This window comes from Platichthys flesus, chromosome 19 (assembly GCF_949316205.1).
Source record: "Platichthys flesus chromosome 19, fPlaFle2.1, whole genome shotgun sequence".
Taxonomy (NCBI): Eukaryota; Metazoa; Chordata; class Actinopteri; order Pleuronectiformes; family Pleuronectidae; genus Platichthys; species Platichthys flesus.
Genome location: NC_084963.1, coordinates 17,796,350 through 17,814,575, shown reverse-complemented (window position 1 = coordinate 17,814,575; position 18,226 = coordinate 17,796,350). Strand labels below are relative to the sequence as shown.

Here is an 18,226-nt window from a genome sequence, read left to right as displayed (position 1 = left end):
GTTTAAATCCTGCATGAGCAGATTGTCTCATCGTGTCGTCTGTAATGCTGGACTCACTGACAAAAGCCCGGCCCCCCCTCAGCCACTTTCATGTAAAAAGTAACAACTCTTTGCAGCTCATGAAAAATAAAGCATGCTCTTTGTGCTGCCCGAGCCTCTCCAGAGTAAATGGATGTGGGAATGAGATTGCAATAAGCGGTGCCGCAGCCCATCTATACGGTCGGGTTAGAGAGTGGGTTTTAATGGCGGTGCCTTTAGAGCGTTACACAAAAACCCCAGGTTCCTGCCAGAGGGAACAAACACCAACACAGCAGCAGTTTTGTTCTTAGTTTTTCTATTGGACTGTTCAGGAGTATACAGTACATAGAAAACAGGACATCTTACAACACGCCAACGTCAGTATAATGGTCTGAGCATTTGGAAACCATTTATAGATGGTGCCTGAAATTGTTACATATATAAAACACTAATAATTAGACATATCACTTACAAAGTACATCATGTTTTTAAAGTCTATACATAGGGGCTTGGTTTTTCCTCTGGAGTGGAAACCTCCGTGTACAACGTCAATCTTATCCACAGGGCAGAAAAAATAAATTGCCGTACACAAAAGCTTTCGTTGTTCGATGGCACTGTGTACACATTTATCAGAAGCGTCTGACTGGTATTTACAAAGACTAGTGTCAATGGTTAGTCATGTATTATACACTGTTACACTGGAAGATTCAATATGATCCAACATTGTGCTTAAGAACGAGATACTTCAAAATACATGTTTTTATACTGGGTACATTTAAAGGAATAGTTTGACATTTTGGGAAATAGGCCCATTCGCTTCATGGCGCATGAGGAAAGTGTCTGTGGGTTAAAAGGGTGCTCATGAGTTAGATACTGAGCATTGTTGGACTGAAGGTGCTCAGTTAAAAATGATCAAAATCAATGTAGCAGAACCGGAGATATCGTCTTTTCTTCCTTCTCCACATTCTTGTCTCTGGTCAGAACCTGGTGGCCGCATTACCCACAATGCAACGTTTCAGCCAGTTTGGTTCAGGTTAGATGTGTTATGTTAGGAGCAGCTAATTTGAAACAAAACTTCACAGGCTATAGCTGCTTGTCCTGTTTCCAGGCTTTGTAACTTAAACTAACCTGATAGAGCTTTGCATGTATCATACACTTCGTGTCAATCTTTTTACGTAAAAGCGAGAGAGAATTTCCCCAAAATGTCAAACTGGATCTTTAAAGAGGGCAGCATGAAATAGGACATTAATGAATTATCTGAACGGACTTTTAAGATAAAATAACTTTTATATAACGTTAGAATCGGAACATTAACGCATGTCTCTGCTGAATCGTTAAAGTGGACAGTGCAAATCTAAGCAAGTCGAGGCTGCTATAGTTTCATCTGGGTGAGATCCTGTTACATATGGCAGACGCCCACCTACACTACAGTAGTCCTACTACAGACTATAAACACTTTAAATCAGTGCTAGCTTATTTCCCTGTAGGAATATCACTGGTTAGTGAAAGATTAGACAATAAATAACAAAACGTATCAACATCATCAATAGCTACAACAGATCCTCAGTAACATTCCGTGACATTACTGAGGGATATTACCGTATATATGCCGACCTATTGAAAGGTAAATACACAACAATGTTAAAATAGAAAGTTCACTCGTGACCTTAGATACAACAGCGGACAAATATTGTAAATAATCCAACCTCAAGGTCAATTGAGCATCTATTTTCAGTCGAGTTGCCCAGCTGGACGGAATTCTAAAATCTCAATTTAAAGCAAACAAGAGATGAGAAGAGTCCTAAAAGGGATCTCTGCAATTTCATGACCACCGTGCGTACTTCATCTGCGGATGAAGATATGTGCGATAACACTGAAAGCTCCAGGGCGCCAGTCAAATGGACCGAACGTTGCAGAGCCACCCCAAGTAAGTAAACGGATCAACCAGTCCTTCATGTTTAAGATCCACTGGGTGGCTCTTTGACTCAACATCCACCTGCCAGCTGTTTCTGAAACCTTCATTTGCTTCTTAGTCTTCATCGATAGGTGGCGTTAACGCCCCACACACGGTGTAAACTGTTAAACTTCTAGAGAGTTGAAAGCTCTGTAAAGAACTAGTTACCATGGAAACTAGGATTTCCAAGGTCAAGAAGGAACTTTTTACAACATGTTAACATTTAGACGGAGTACTAGGGCCACTAGAAAAGTATGAATATTTAGAGAATAAAGTCATAAGAATTTGAGAGTGAAGTTGTTAAATTTAACGATTAAAGGTCTAATGTATAAAGACTAGAGTATGAAGTAATTATGTAAGATATTGTTGTCAAAATACATCCTGTACTATTATGAGAATAGTTGTAATTTTACAACCTTTCAAATATGAATATGTAGTAATATTATGAGACTAAAATCAAAATAGTTCAGATAATTAAGTTGCTGTTTTCAAAATGTAAGTAAACAAAAAAAATAACTTAGAAAAATAAAGTTGTTATATATCAAGAATATGCCATAAACATCCTTCAAAGATAAAACTTTGGATTGAAATATTAAAATGTTTTTCTTTTGGTCTCAAGATATTCACTCTTTCCTGATTAAGCGAGAGCAGAAGCTGACAGTTCCTATATGTGCTGGAAGCAGTTAACCAATCACAAAAGAGCATGTAAAACCGTTTCCAGTAATACTACTTGTACAATAATAATGATTAAAATAATGAGCCTGAACATAACGTCTCCTTTAAAAGTGGCCCTAACACTCTATTGTAAGATATAAACTGACAAAGTGGCTTTGTAAAAAGTTATTAAGCATAAAACATCAGTACATTTTTTGTCGTGGCAGTACCTCTGTATCAGTATCTGATTGGTTTACAGGCGTACAGGCTGAGGAGAGTGATACAGAGGGCAGGAATGTAAAGTACGAGAGGAGTTTCATTTTCCCTTCAGTTTGAACTGTGCTTCACTTTTTGTCGCATCACATTTTTGCTAATAAAGCCCAAAACACATTGAATGTGACTAATGCTCATTTTTGAAAACAACAAGTTCAAAACAACAAGTGCAGAGGACAGATTCCTTTTGTTCTAAACATCCATATTGCACTAAAGCAGCATATTTGGACGAACATTCTGCATTACAGAACCGGTTCTCCTCTGAGAAAAAAGCTGCGGGCTAAAGGATTTGGGTCAGAACTGTGGCTACCAGTGATATGCTTAAATAGAGTATAAAAATACAATATGGAAGAATCTGCAGGCATGTTGGGCTGGATGGAAGGAAATCTAGCAGGAGAGCAAGAGGTGAGATGTGCATAAAAGTGAGACGAGAGAGGAAAGGGAAGGAATTGAAATGCAGGGGGAGTTTTTTGGAGCCTCTAGAAGGTCTGGTCATCGTTGCAGGACTGTGTGCTGTGTCCGAAGGCCTCACAGATGTCACAGTAGGGCCTTTCGTTGGCCGGGTTGCCGTGGTAAGTGCTGTGAGGAACAGAGTCGGGGCTCTGGGCCTGAGTGGGACAGTCCTCTGTGTCGTGGAGGTCGAAGCAGTCGCAGATGTCGCAGAACAGACGGAGGGAGGCCTTCTTCTCCTGCTTTGATATGGCTTCATTAAAACTAGGTGGCAAAGAGAAAATGTATTTGAGATAAAAAAAGATACGAAATTAAGCATTAGTCTTGACCTGAGGTGCTACTTAGAGTGTGTTCTGGTCTGTACTGGACTCAGTCTTCACATGATCACAGCAAATCACATTGTCAGACAGTATTAATCTTCTGTGCAAAGCTTTTCATCAATCTTTTGTTGCATTCACAAGTGGACAGCTCAGAGTTCAGGTGTGAAGGCATCACAGACCACATTGTGAGGGGGTGTGAGATGCATTCCTTTAGCTGATGAATTAAAATGTGTCCTTGGCCACGTATATAAGACTGAAGCTGACGTCCTCTAACCTGCTACAGTTTCATAGTGAACCCAAAATATGTCTGCTTGTGTCCTCTCCCCCGGTTTCCGGTATACACCTGTATATTTGAATGAGTGCATGTGTTTGTTTGTTGACTCAGATTTGGGTTGGGGGGTCGGATATGGAGATTTTTTTTGTGCGTGGTTTGGTGATATGTTCTATGTTCTATAACATCTTTTAGTTTTGTCTGACCGAGACGCAGCTAATCATTGTATATTTGTATTATCCTTACCCATCAGTCTCTTCGTTGCCATTGAACTCAGCCAGAGCGAGTTTCTTCAGTTTGATCTTCAGCTCCTCGTTCTTCCGCTGCAGGTCCACGATCACACTGTTCAGGAAGTTGATCTGACGGAGACAGTTAGGACACAACTGAGAACCAGGCACATGCTGATTTGATCGCAGTATAGAAAATGTTTTGGGAAGCATCGAGACGGTGTTACCTGTCCCTCAGCGAACTCCTTCTCTTCCCTCAGCTGCTCGAGAGCCGCATCGCCTGCAGAAACACACCATGAATCAGAAAACAGGTCGAATACAAGAAGTGCAGAGTGTGAATGTTCAAATCGTTGGCTCCTCACTTGATGGTTGGGCCTCGCTGTCTTCTCCCTCAGAGGTCTGCGTTCCCATGAGCCTTTGCTCTAGACGGCAAACACGACTCTGCAGCTGAGCTTTGTCTCTCTTTAACGTCTCCACGGCCGACTGAAGGGTCTTGGCCATGGCGTTTTCACCTCGAAGAACTGCGATCTGCAGCGACAGAGAAAACTGATAAATCCCTCATGCGGCTCAATGGAGACTTCCAAGAAATGAGAAGACTGAAAGAAGAGTGAAAGTCGTGAGGGAGCACCTCATTCCTCAGAGTTTCCAGCTCCCGATCTTTGTCTGAGGTTAAGGCTCCAGTTGACTTCTGGAATTTGACTTCCTCCTCCAGTTCCCGATTTGAGTTGGTTTCTCTGTGGAAAAATGTGAGAATCAGAGTGTGTTGCATGTCAACTGCTCTCAAACTGCAGCATACTCAGACCTGAGAACAGCTGAACAAGAGCTGTGAAGTAATGACTTCATCAAACTGTTCGACAACCACATAAGAGAGAAAGTCTCCACCATTTTATTTATGTCAAACCTCTAATTCCAACTTTCTCGCTATTACTTGTGCTAATATGGGTGTGTAAATGACGCACACACAGACAGACAACTCCCTATTACATAATATGATACTGATAACATATGAGATATTATTCATAAAAACACAATAATGATCACATGGAGAAATATCCTAAGATGCTTAAAAAATGTACCAAAAAAAAGATATTATCTAATCAATGAAATTGTTAATAATGTATGTTGGGCTCACTTTGGCTCAACTGCTGTTGTTTGTAACGTGCGATATCAGTATATGGGATTTGATTATCATGTATCATCCCTTGTTTTTGAGTTTTTGATGAAATTTCACAACTGCAGACTGTTTTAGTTCTTGTTTATAGTCTTGTGACTAGAACACATCTCTCGCAGTCCACATGCAGCATTTCTGGCCTAATCAATAACAGATTCCACATTTAGGTTAGTGCTATGTTGACACCCACTGAAAAGGGATTAATGTAATTAGGCCCTGAATTAAATGGGACACTGAAGCTGATGAAAACAATGTTTTTTCTGAGATTTCTTCTTTTTTTTTTCATATTCCAGAGAAATGAAAACTACTGTCCAGATACAAAAAACAGAACAATAAGAATAAGGATTCAACACAAATTCACATCCCAGAATCTCCTTTTTGCTGTGGTTCAGCGGGTTCATGGCACTGCCTCAAGAATTAATTACAACAGCACAACATAACAACTGGCACAGCAACATCTCCATGACATGAAAGTGGATGTGCAGCACATCGTTTCACTGCATCACGTCTCCTGTCTTTTTTTTTATGTTCACCTGAGAACACACCATCTCCCTCCTCATCTCCTGTTGCTGGTTCCAATGCACAACAACTCTTTCATTTTCCTGTAGTCAAAACCACAGAGCTGTCAGCCTCTCTTCACATCCCGCTGCTGCTTCCATCTTATACCAAGTGCACATCAGCTTCTTCCATTACTGTCCTCTGCTGATTTCCATCCTTTGCTTTATTTTACGTTCACTCTAAACTTCGCTCGCTGCCTTGTAGAAGTGGTGACGTTTTAAACCGAGACATTCACAGCTTCCTTTGTTCCCAGACTTAGAGAGGGCTCAAATAAGGCACACCAATAACACAATGAGAAATATAGAAACTGAATCCACATATTAAAACTGTACCTCGAAATGCCTTGAGACATGTTCTCTAAGTCTGCTGACATGTGTTGTTTTAGTTTAACACAGTGGAAACCAAGTGAATGTTTAAGTTATAGTTTTGAAAAGTTTTAGATAGCTGATAATGTAAGCTAAACCTAATGATATATGGTTTATTAAAATGCTTTTGCGATCCCAACCCTATGCCTAGACATTATCTTAAGCAGTGGGTTGGTTTATCTGAAACTGCAGTACAGTGGTGTTAGTCCTTTGTTTTTTAAATTTATTTTGTTTGGCGATTTGGTCGTTTCTTTACGGTCTTTAGCCCCTAAAATATGTTGAGTGCCCGGGGGTTCAATTCTGCAACCACTATTAGTGTTTCTTACGTTTTGATTAAATAAAAGGAAAAACTGAAATATCGAGAGCATTTTTTGACATTATACAAAATATGAAAAAAACTTGCTTCCCTCATGAGAGTCAAGTACGAAGATCGTCTTAACTCTAATATCTGCTCATTGGAGATGAAGTTGCAGCCAGCAGTTACTGAAGCTTTGCAGAAAGAATGTGATTGTAACAGCTCACCTGGCTCTGTCACAAGGAAACAAAATCCAACTACCAGCACCTCTAATATTCACTAAGACATTACTTATTATTATTGTAGTAATGCATCAATTATTGACACAAAATTAATTGGAAATATTCTCATAAATTCAACTAAATTTTTAGAAGTCTAAACAATCTTGTTTCAAAATGAGTTTTTGCTGCTTTGAGAAAATGATAAGCAGATGAACCCATGAATAATAAAATAAGAAATAATAACAATAAATAAAAATAATAATAAACCACTTCAGGTCGATATAGTTTCTGTGCTATTTAACTTGATAAACAGAAAACAGGCTTTAAATCCACATACAGCTAATTTATAGTGTTAAAGTGTAATTTAATTGAAATTAAGCCTTCATACAGAAAGTTGATTCTATTGCACTTTCATTGCTAAATGATAAATGAAAGGGAATTACGACTATGAAAAACAATCAATCATTCAAGAACATTTAAATAGCAACAATTTCTATATTGTACAGCTAAACCCAGGAAATGACTTAAAGTGACTCCATTAAAGACAGAGTACATCAGTGCAGGTTAAAAAGTCAGAACTGGACTAAATTAAAAATACGATCACATTACCTGCTCTTCATGTCCGGTTGTTGATTGTTGCGATCCTCGTTGTACTGAGAGGCAAACACACACAAATATAGAAGCATTATACTAGAGGCTTAGCCCGGCTGCGCTTTAAGAGTTCAGCCACAGCAGGAAGTCTATCCTCACTATGCCAAAACCTATTAATCAAATCACTGTGTCTGGTTTACCAAACCCTTATCTACTATTACAGGATGAAGGAATAGTTTCTATAATGTGAGACTTGGAAGGGTCATTACCTCGTCAAGAGACTTCTGGGAGGCCAGCTTCAGCTCCTCGCTGAGAGGGAAGACAGAGAGAGGAGAGGTGACTCACTTTTTAAGTCCTTTTAGTGCTGCTCTAAAGCCATCAGGTTTCTAGAATATCTGTGTCATGTTCACTCCAGTATATGCTTAAATCTAAGTCTGCCAGATGTTAGCTGGGTTTACATCTGTTGAACGTGGACAGAGGCATAACTTCAGCTGTACAGTAACTGTTGTATGAAGCAAATAAGTTCTGCATTATGTATGTGAGTAGTAAGGGGCAAATCTTACATTAAAAAATTTCACATTCGATCATGGACAGTAAAATGCTGTTGTATGTTCGACTCTGATCAGTCTGAACTGTGTGTGACAGAGAAGGGGGGGGGGGGGAACTATAAGAACTGTTTTTAGAACCATCTTCTTATGGTTCCAAAAAAGCCTTTCATGGTTTCACTGAGAGCTGCAACAAGCGATCAGTATATCATCAGAAAAATATTCTACTAATCATTTAACCCACTGAAGTCTTTCCGGTCATCCATAAATAAAACAGATAAGAATAGATCAGGATAGAATAATCCTAATTGTCATAGTACATTGTACAACAAATTAAGCTGTGCACCCCCCCAAAAATTATAGTATATAAAAAAATAGAGAAGTAAGGAAAAAAAGAAGAAGGGAAAAACTGCTTACATCCACTAATTCTGGTGTAAAAGAGAGTGTGTGAAATTGATGTTGCTTGATTTAATTTAGACAGCTGGGCATTGTTCAGTGAAATTCTCATATATTGTTTGTTTAATATTTCCAGTGGTTTACAAATAGATCAGAAAACCAAAACAAAGAGATGAGGGAGGCTAAAAAGTCGCATAGATCTGACATGAACTGCAGTGTCAGGTGATAACTGTATCTATCTAAAAAATACTGATTACAGCAAACCAAGGAAAATGTACCAGTCCCACTTTTTATGAATTTATTCTAGATAAACTACATTTGTATTCTAAACCAAGCTGCATGGGTGTCAAAGGCAAAGTCGGTTAGAACTACGAGCATCTTGAGTTGATTCACCCGTATAAGTAAATCTACTGCAAAGATCCCATTCGGACTCATGACGATCAAATCTACAGAGTAATCTTTCAAAAAGACCATCTGTTGGTGTATCTCTGCTGCTTATGTCGACTACTACACTCTCCCTTTGAAACATCTTAGAGGATTTGGAGCCTGTAAAGCCCACAGTGGTTTATATACTCTGCAGCACTAAGATACAATATGCAAACAACCCCTAGAGAAAAACTCAATCAGGATAGTTTAAAGCTGATCGTCTAATCTGTGCAAATGATCAGAGTCACATTTATGAGTCTGTATATTTTTGGATGCTGGAACCAAATGATTTGCTGGAGAAATTGAGTTTAGCTCCATGTGGGTCATTCGTAGGATTTGTGTCCAATGAGGAACTCTGGAGCTCTGTGTGACTAATATCCAAGTCTGAGCCCCATCTGGGTGAAATATTTAGCTGCCTGATGTATAATTACATTCACCATGCCACTTAAGCATTCTGCACTCTAACACAAGCAGGAGAAGGTCATGTTAGAGGGGGACTTAACTATAAAATATTAGATTTTTCCCCCATATAATGTTTTATAAAGAGTGTTGAAATGAAATGTCACTGTTCTCCCAGACTCCACCAATTAATAGGTCCACAAAACCCAATAAGACAAGTGCTCTATTGCAAGAGACAGACCACAGATTCACACATAGAAAAAAACAGTTTGGATTCAGCTTTTTCACTGTAAAATGTCACGCTGTTTCAAACAGTATCTAAAATTGAACACTGTATATTACTGCAGGTAAAAACTATCAAAGAAGCAAAACAGAAAGATTGTCTTCAATTTCTGCATCAATACACATCAAACAACCTGAACAAAATATTGATGCTGCATTGTTTCTTTGTTTTTTGCAGCTTAGAGTCGAAAAACGATTGACATATGATGGCCTGGAACACCAATTGAAAATGAAAAACTTGTGATAGTAATAACATAATGGAAATAACTTTTTTTCTCATGACTTAAGCAATCCAACAATGTGTGAACTAGGCAGTACAATAATACTGAAGGGTATTGCATCACCTTTTTGAGTTAAGGTTTACCCTACCTCAACTAACCAGTCTACTTTGAAATCTAAGAACCAAACATATCCCGCCTGTGTAGATTGAACTCATTTTATTTTGGTTTGGGTTGGAGACATTGGTGCTTGTGTCTTTAAGTTATACGGAAGCCATTGTTATTTGTCGGCTTTGTGCAGGCACATCAGTACTTGCTCAGACGTAACGTAAAAGAATGATCTCATTATTCAGAAAAACAGGGCAGATTTTGTCTTTTCTTAGGCAAATGCAAAACACTTCAGCACAATCGTTTCTGACTTACTTAACCTGTCTGTGCCACTCAGTGCCAAGTGCAAGGATTTTTGCTGAAGTCAGGTATCTTTATAAACATATCACACTGTTAAAGTTTCATTTATTTTTACGATGGAGCTCTGAGGTTCTGAGAAAAATGAAACATTAGCATAAATTATTTGCTAAATAAAACCACAAATGGAAAGCTAATGGTTTTCTATGTAAAGAAAAACGGTTTCATTGGCATCCATAGACAAACCCATCAAGATTTGAAATCGAGTAACACAAACGCAGGGAGGCAAATTCTGTGCTGCAGTGGATACAGCTGTTCTTTCAGATGCCACAAAAGCCTCATTGATTCCACACAAACAAACACACACAAAAAAACACACACACACACTCTGATGTCACTGATAGAGAAGTGGCCATGTTGGAGCCAGGCGGTCCTAGGAGGAGACACAGCAATTACATAACATCAACAGACTGAGGAAGGATGTGCCTCGGAAAGGATGGAGGAAAACAGTGTTGCTGCAGGACAGGATGGGGCTGGAGGTTGGGGAAATAGAACCGAGCCATAGAGGTGATTCACTTGAGTGTACAGACATTAGTTTTTTTAATTATCTAGGCAGGATTACGCATGCGAAGTGCTGCTCTTAAAGGTGGATGAAGCTGGTTTTGATTCACTGTAATTCAACACATTTGATGACATGTTCGACTCCATCTGCTGTGACAGGACGCTGTAATGGATGACTCTAATTCAGCCAGTTACATCCAGCTGGAGCTCTGATGTCACAGCTCGGGACACTTATGACTCAGGGGAGGGGTGGCAGGATGACGTTGAGACTCAAGAGCACACGCATGGAAACATACCACATACACACACACAGACACACACATACACACACAGCAGATACACACACAAGGTCTATAAATAGATCTCAGCATCAGACTGGAGATCCAACAAAAACACTACAATGCAAAGTAAAAACAGGCTTGTAAAAGATGGATTTTTTTACCGTGCATCAAAAACATCATGCTTCAGCTGAACAATCAGTCATAGATCTCTAACTATTAATAATTTCCAAGCAGAAACAGTGAAAACAAGGTTTGATTGTGTTTCAAAAGTGATTTTTTCCCCCCATTGTTTGAAATATACTATTTTATAATCCTCCTGTGTTATGTAATTCACTGTGTGTAGATGGGATCATTTCTGTCTAACATTATTACTATGACGTATCACTCAAAGGACTTTCAAATCTGCATTTTAACAGTGTTACCACAAGTGAAAGTAAACTGTGAGGGATTACACAACTCAAGCTGTTTCATGAAGTTAATAATTGATGTTTCAGTCCATGCAGAGAGCGATGGAAACCACGTGTATTTGCAAGGATCTTGTCATTTTCAGTCAAGACGTATAGTTTTCTAAATGTATATATAGAAGCCATAACAGCCAAGGAGGTGGGATGTTTACTGAGTATTGTTCTCCACTCCAACATCATGTCCATCATCATGGGATTTACACAACAGTTTATAGCATATTTACAAGTGGAGGCGTCTTTCCAGAGAGTGGCAGATGGAGCCACCTTAATACCACATTTGGCAAGTCAGTGGTAGACCATTAAAGACACTGTTTACATGTTTGTATTGACTATATGTTATTAAATCAAGCCATGGTGCACACAGTCCTTCCTTTGTAGACGATTTCAATGGAGCTAGAAAATGCAGACTGCATTTTCTAAATCACCAAATTTTGACCACACAGCTGTAATGAACTGGCTGGCTGCAGGGGCAACCTTTATTGGATACTCGAGCCAGGAATAAGGCGCATCAATTTACCCGTCTACTTACATTTCCTTGCAGAGGACTCCGATACGCTGGTTTTCTGAGCTGCTCCTCTCCTTCGACAGACTGAGCTCCTCCTGGTAGTTGGAGTTCTGCTGTTTCAAAGCCTCAAGCTGCAGAGGAACAGACACATGGATGACATGTAAGAGGGTCTGAAAGATACACGCCAGGTAAAGACAACAATGGACGTCACAGGAAGTAGAATTCTTCTCTCTAGCTCAAACCTCCCAACTAAATGTTGTTAGACCTGAGCATATTTCAGACAGGATTTATTTCTCTAATGAAGCCGGTTGGATTTTAACAATAACTTTTATTGTCAGTGATTATAATCCTGCCTAGAGACAAATGTGAGTACTATTTTTACCCCACCTTAGTAATAATTAAAGCTATGATTACTCAACTGTTTTTCAGTGAACTCCCAAAGACCCCCTTAACGTTAAAGTCCATCCACTGTGATATCTTTGTATTTTTATATGGATCTCTGTGGGAACAGGTACTTTATTTTTCCATTAGCTCAGTGGTAATTCTGACTTTTTTGTAAGAATGGACAATATAAAATATTTTTGCCTATTCTGAAAGATAAAAACATGCTAACGCCAACATGTTGACATTAGAACAGCAAAACCCTGTACAAGTTAATAGATAGTGCTGTTGTAAAGTCAGCGATACAGGTACTGCTATTCTCTATTGAGGCCTGTATGTAAATTACTTGGCAAGGATTAACATATGCAAAGTTAAGGACTACGACATCCTTTTGGCAATTTATCCATTAATGTATAGTAAACTATCACTGGATTTCTGTGACATTGAAGAAAACTTAAAAATGTGACAACATAATTGAATCAACCTTTATTCGCAATAAAGATAATGGTATCCTCTAGAAATGCAACTGAATGATATCAACATATTTTTCATGTGTGTGTGTTCAGATTTTATTGAGTTATAACTCAAAGAAGGACAGTGATTTTTGACAAAGATTCACCTCACACAGTATCTTTGCCTCCCCTCTAACTCTTTCTCTTTTGGCTGACATTAATAAATAAATCAACAACGACCATGAACCCAGTCCCTTGTTAAAGTCTAAACCAATAATTTTAGCACATCACATTCATAAAATCCTTATAAAAATAGCTTCCATAGAAAAGCTGCTGGGAGATAAGATGAAATTCTGGACCATTAAAAGTAATTGCAGGTAGTATATTAAGTACACAATGCCTTAATATTCCTGATGAGTCAGTAGACAACAGTATGGGTTAAATCCATGTGAAGCTAAAAATAAAAGCCTCAGAGGCATCAGCTCATCCTCACCTGAAGCCAAGGTTCTGTTTCCTATCTGACTGGGACGTCTGGGACACACCAAATAAATCATCGTCTGACTTCAAACTGCTTCTCAGACACGTGCAGCTCTGTGATCCCAGTGGCTTTAACGTGGCAACAGTCAATAATTAATTAACAAGTATGACTTTGAAATCAATGCTTTTGCTGCAACTGGCATCAGAAAACTCATGTGTAATGGTTCACACTGGGAGCCGTCTGCAGCTTGTTTGTGTTCACACATTGAAAAGTGTGTCGTCAGCTGTGTTTTGGAAGTCTCACACGTGAGTTTCAGTCTTTGTGATGCCTTAATATTAATCCACACCCCCAATGTGAGATCTAGACTACAGAGCGGGCTGAAATACACACAGAATCACTTGCACTGGTTATCTGATGCATGCTGAAGTATACCGAGAAATCATGCGCAAATAAACACAAACATGCAGAATGTGCACAGCTTCAATGCCGAGTGAAAATAATGGTCTATAACAAGAAATCTGACTTGAACACCAAAGAAAATAATAGTTTAAAATAGTTAATTACATCAGGTGGAACAGGAGAGCAGTTTACAAGCTCTTTCTGGTTACAACGCCACTAAACGCTCTGATATCGGCTGACAGTTCAGTTTGAATCCCATGCGAGAAACTGGTGATCCTACCTGATAGTGAGGTGAGTAGACATTACTGGAGTAACCCTGATGCAGACCAGCTATGTCCATACCTACACACAGCTCCCCACTGTTGGATGTCAACTTGATGTCCACCTGCTAAACACAGCAGCGTTGTCCCTACACCGCTCTCCCTCTTTAGTCTACACTACAACATGTACAGACTAACACAAGCTGGGCATCAATAAAACATCAGCTCTCATCCCCGCCGTGCACAACTGCGAGAGGCAAATAGAGAGCGTGTGCCTGAGCAGCCTCCCTCTCTCTCTCTCCCCCCCTCTCGCTCACAGTCGGTGAAAGAAGCTGAGCACTTCCATTATGTAAGCCTAAATAAGCCCCTCCCTGACTCACCCCCACCACTTCCCTGCTCACAGTCTTGATTCCTCACTCTCTGACATTGTATGCACACACACACCCGCCTTCGCCACTTCACCATCCATTCATGGTGAATCACAGAATCTCAGATAGAAGAATCAGCTGCTTTGCTTTCATATTAAAAGGTCAGATAAAATCAACAAGACATTCATGCTGTACTCTGCATCTTTCCAATGATACACAATCTTTTTGTTGACCCTTCCTCCTACAAGCACAATAATATTCAGAGTTCAGAGACGGCTCAGTAAGTAAACATTATTAATAATATACTGATTATTTTCTCAAATAATCAATCATGGGAGGTTGCCGGTTCGAATCCCACTCTTTCCCATCTGCATGCCTAAGTGTCCTTGGCAAGATACTGAACCCCTAAAATGGCCCCTCATCAATGCTGAGTGTTCCTAAAATGTATGTTGCTTTGGACAAAAGCATCAGCTAAATGACATGTAATGTAATAACTGGTAGATTAATGAAATTATTGATTCAGCTCCTAATAAAAGTCTCTTACCAGCACAAGATAAGAGGCTGATATCAAGTCATCCATCCATTAACTGAAGCAATGTTCTATCCAATTCACACTCTTTGGAATAATTCATTCCCTAGCCCCTTACCCTAACCATCACAATTAAATGCCTAACCCAACCCTTATTTATCTAAACATAATTCTAAACTTTATCCGAAAACTTAACCCCGAAACAGCCGATTAACAGTCGGTGAGATAGTGAGGACCAGCCTCACTTACCAAAAATGTCCTCACTATATAGGTTCTTGTTCAAACTGGTCCTCACATCTGTACAAGAACACAAACACACACATGCACGCTCACTCTGACATGTGCAGGATTACATCACAGGCTACCATGTCATGGGTAAGTGGAGAGGAGGCAGATATAGCAGCGTCCTGCTGAATAATTGCTCTAAAATGATACTTATGTGTGTGTGCGTGTGTGTGTGTGTGTGTGTGTGCGCACTCGCTCTCTTGAAGCTGCAAAAATAATTTTGTAAATTCTTTGATGTGGTCACATTACTCCTACTGCTTTCTAGATTAAAGGGGATTTAAAATACATTTGCCAGTTTGTTGTTTGTTCCAGCCTTAAAATACTGTTTATGTTATTTTTTGCCATACATGCATCTGTTAATAAGTTTTACTCACTGAATGTATTGAACTATTTCCTGGAGAAAGGGATACATTTTCTGTTAATCCTGATAAAAAGATGTCAGATTTACTGGTTCAGAATATCAAACTGACAATTATTAAATTAATAAATATAACAGCACACTATATGTTAACCTTCTTTATTGAGCTTTTAAAAGCTGTATGATTAATTTTATTAAAACACTGTAATGAGGCTGGATACCAATATAAGAATAATGTGTAATTGTTTATTAATGAAGTTATAAATAACTAGAACTCTTATGACGCATTGGTAACGATGGTACAAACAGTCAATGAATCAACAACATGAAACTTAATATAATACCAAATATGATATGTCTATTTAATATATATTTGCATAATTATTTATTTTATATATTAATAGAGAATTCATGTATATATTTAGAAATACTCCCTCTTCAAATTCCCTCTGATGAAGACCATAAGTGGTGAAAGATCCAGATGGAGCTAAACATGTTTGATAAGAATAATGCCAGCTAATCATTATTATTAAAATCTGTACATTTGTATAAACAGCTAATAATTGCTCTATATGTAAGGTTTTCATCGTGAGTATGATTATTTATCTTTGAATATGAATTCAGTGGTATTCATTAACTATTTATGCAGCAATCATGCTACATGCAACAAACTTTCGATAAGTAATAAATATGCTCATTAACCACATTAATAAATAATTACAATGTCGATGTTGCGGTAATGACTCTATGGCAAACAGTACATTTTTAAACTGTACATCCATGTGCAGCACTTTCTCTATCACACATCACTATCACACAATAATTTGTATTTTGGGGTCCAGTATCGTGTCCATGGACATGGGCATGCATCTAATCACCAGCCCTCTGGTTTGGGGACGACTCGCTCTAACTACTGCCACCACTAAAGTTAAGTTTTTTCTTATTTCAAAATAATTTAGCGAGGTACTTACACGTAGTTATATTGTGCAGCGGTGAAAAAGCTACACATTCAATCAATCTCTTCAAGAGGAAAACGGTAAAATATTCAAAATTGTGCGTGAAGAAGATTTATGCCACAAAATGACGAATATATAAACACTCCCAAAGAGGAAGCATGTTTATGTTCTCTCCCGCGCTAATCTCCTATCCATTTCACTCGCTGTTATGATGCCCACCATCTTGAGCGCATGGGCAGCTGCTGTCAAAGGAGATCAACGTACAGCAGAGGAGCGGAGGGCACCAGAGAGCCACAGACTGAATGAGTGGCTGAAGGTGAACATGAGTTTAAAGGAATGGCATGGATTACATTGGAATGATAGAAAGATGGCAGTCAGGGCAGGTGAGACGTGCAGGCTAAGAAAAAAGAGTCGGAGAGAGGGAGGCTGACTGCAGTACTTCATGCATGGGTGATTAAATGCGAGGACTGGGACTGGGACACCGTCACATGCAGTCAGTGTGGGATTCCTGATGCGAATGCGCAACAAAAACCCTGCAGGCTACAGATGCTAAACTTGTCTGTGTGCATGTGCAAATCACTTCACAGGGCTGGGGATACACAAAGTAGCACATGCACGCGTCCTCTGCCTGCTGAACCAGTTTACACAGGGCTATGGTGAGAGCATTATTTGTTATTAAAAGAGTTTTGAATGTAATTCCAAAGGACAAGTATAAGGAATGGATTAACAATGATTATCTTCTCAGAGAAGCTGCAAACGATAGCTTGTCTGGCTAACCAACTAGTTACTTTAAAGGCCCAGGGGGATTTGATTAGCTAACTACATGTGTTTGTGAGGTTACATGAGACAAACTGACCCGATCACAGTTACAATATCTATAATATTTAGTCCTGTAGTATATCTCCACAGTGCGGAAGCTCGTTTTAGAGGTTTACACTGAAAATGTTGTGTTATGCCAGGTAACACACATTCGCAGGACAAATCGGCCACTCCATAACTGAAAAGCCTTTTTTCTTGTTGCATTAAAAATGAATAGCAACATTTAACCTCTCACTTGCTTGTTTGAATGCGTGCGGTAAGCTGAGCAGCCAAATGAAGCTAAGAGTCATGACGTTCATATAACTACTGATGTTGCTTATTCAGCATTTCTTTAATTGGTCTTTAAGAAAATTACATTATTACTTTGTGACAACAGAAAAAGCCTGTCTGACCTGCAGTTATTAAAGACGCATGAACCAACCACTAACCACAGCTCGCTCATGGTCGCACTTCTTTTGTAGAGTTGTGACATTGTTTTATTAAATAATTATATTACAATCAGCAATGGTATTACTGATACTGCTACTGTGGTAAAAGATACTCATCTAAGGCTAGAGTAGGCGTAGTTATAAATTCAAGTGGGACTTTGAATGAGGTTTTTGTTACTTACTGGAAAGTTGTGATATAGTTTTTTTCTCCATAATTTACTATTAATACTAAAATAACTAGATAAACACTAAAATAAAAGAAACCTGTTGATGCTTAATGAGCTATCAGTTGAAGAAGACCAAAGCAATAAATGTAAAAGTGAAGATTCACAGCTCCTTTTAAAGGTAAATGTTAAAACAGGGACTCACCTCTGTCTCCAGCATCTTATTCTCGTTAGTCAGATGATCAAGCGACAGAGCCGTCCCCTCTGACTTCTCAGTGGCCTGGAGAAGATAACACAGAAACATTATTTAAATGTTTGGCTTTTTCTAAACACACACAATCCTTCAATCTAGAGAAAACAGGACAACTTTCAAAAATGTTCTTTACTATAATTATAGAAAAAGTATATTAAATATTTATGAATTTCATCTGTGGTTCTGCGTACAGTCTGGCTATTAATATGATTTTATTATGTTTGTGGGTATTATTTTGGTTTGTTG

At 38.8% G+C, this 18,226-nt stretch overlaps 1 protein-coding gene across 3 annotated transcripts in view; it reads right to left on the bottom strand.

Moving 5' to 3' along the window:
• Positions 1 to 317: 317 nt before the first annotated feature.
• The window catches only part of clip1b (CAP-GLY domain containing linker protein 1b), a 32,902-nt gene continuing 14,993 nt past the window's right edge, over positions 318 to 18,226 (bottom strand). For all 3 annotated transcript variants that reach the window (XM_062412685.1, XM_062412686.1, XM_062412687.1), the window contains 9 exons: positions 17,933 to 18,007; positions 11,875 to 11,981; positions 7,638 to 7,677; positions 7,387 to 7,430; positions 4,796 to 4,901; positions 4,530 to 4,695; positions 4,395 to 4,447; positions 4,187 to 4,299; positions 318 to 3,613 (listed from right to left, as the gene is read on the bottom strand). In XM_062412685.1, the coding sequence (XP_062268669.1) occupies positions 3,379 to 3,613; positions 4,187 to 4,299; positions 4,395 to 4,447; positions 4,530 to 4,695; positions 4,796 to 4,901; positions 7,387 to 7,430; positions 7,638 to 7,677; positions 11,875 to 11,981; positions 17,933 to 18,007 (939 nt within the window). In that variant the 3' untranslated portion in view covers positions 318 to 3,378. The remainder of the gene's footprint in view (positions 3,614 to 4,186; positions 4,300 to 4,394; positions 4,448 to 4,529; positions 4,696 to 4,795; positions 4,902 to 7,386; positions 7,431 to 7,637; positions 7,678 to 11,874; positions 11,982 to 17,932; positions 18,008 to 18,226) is intronic.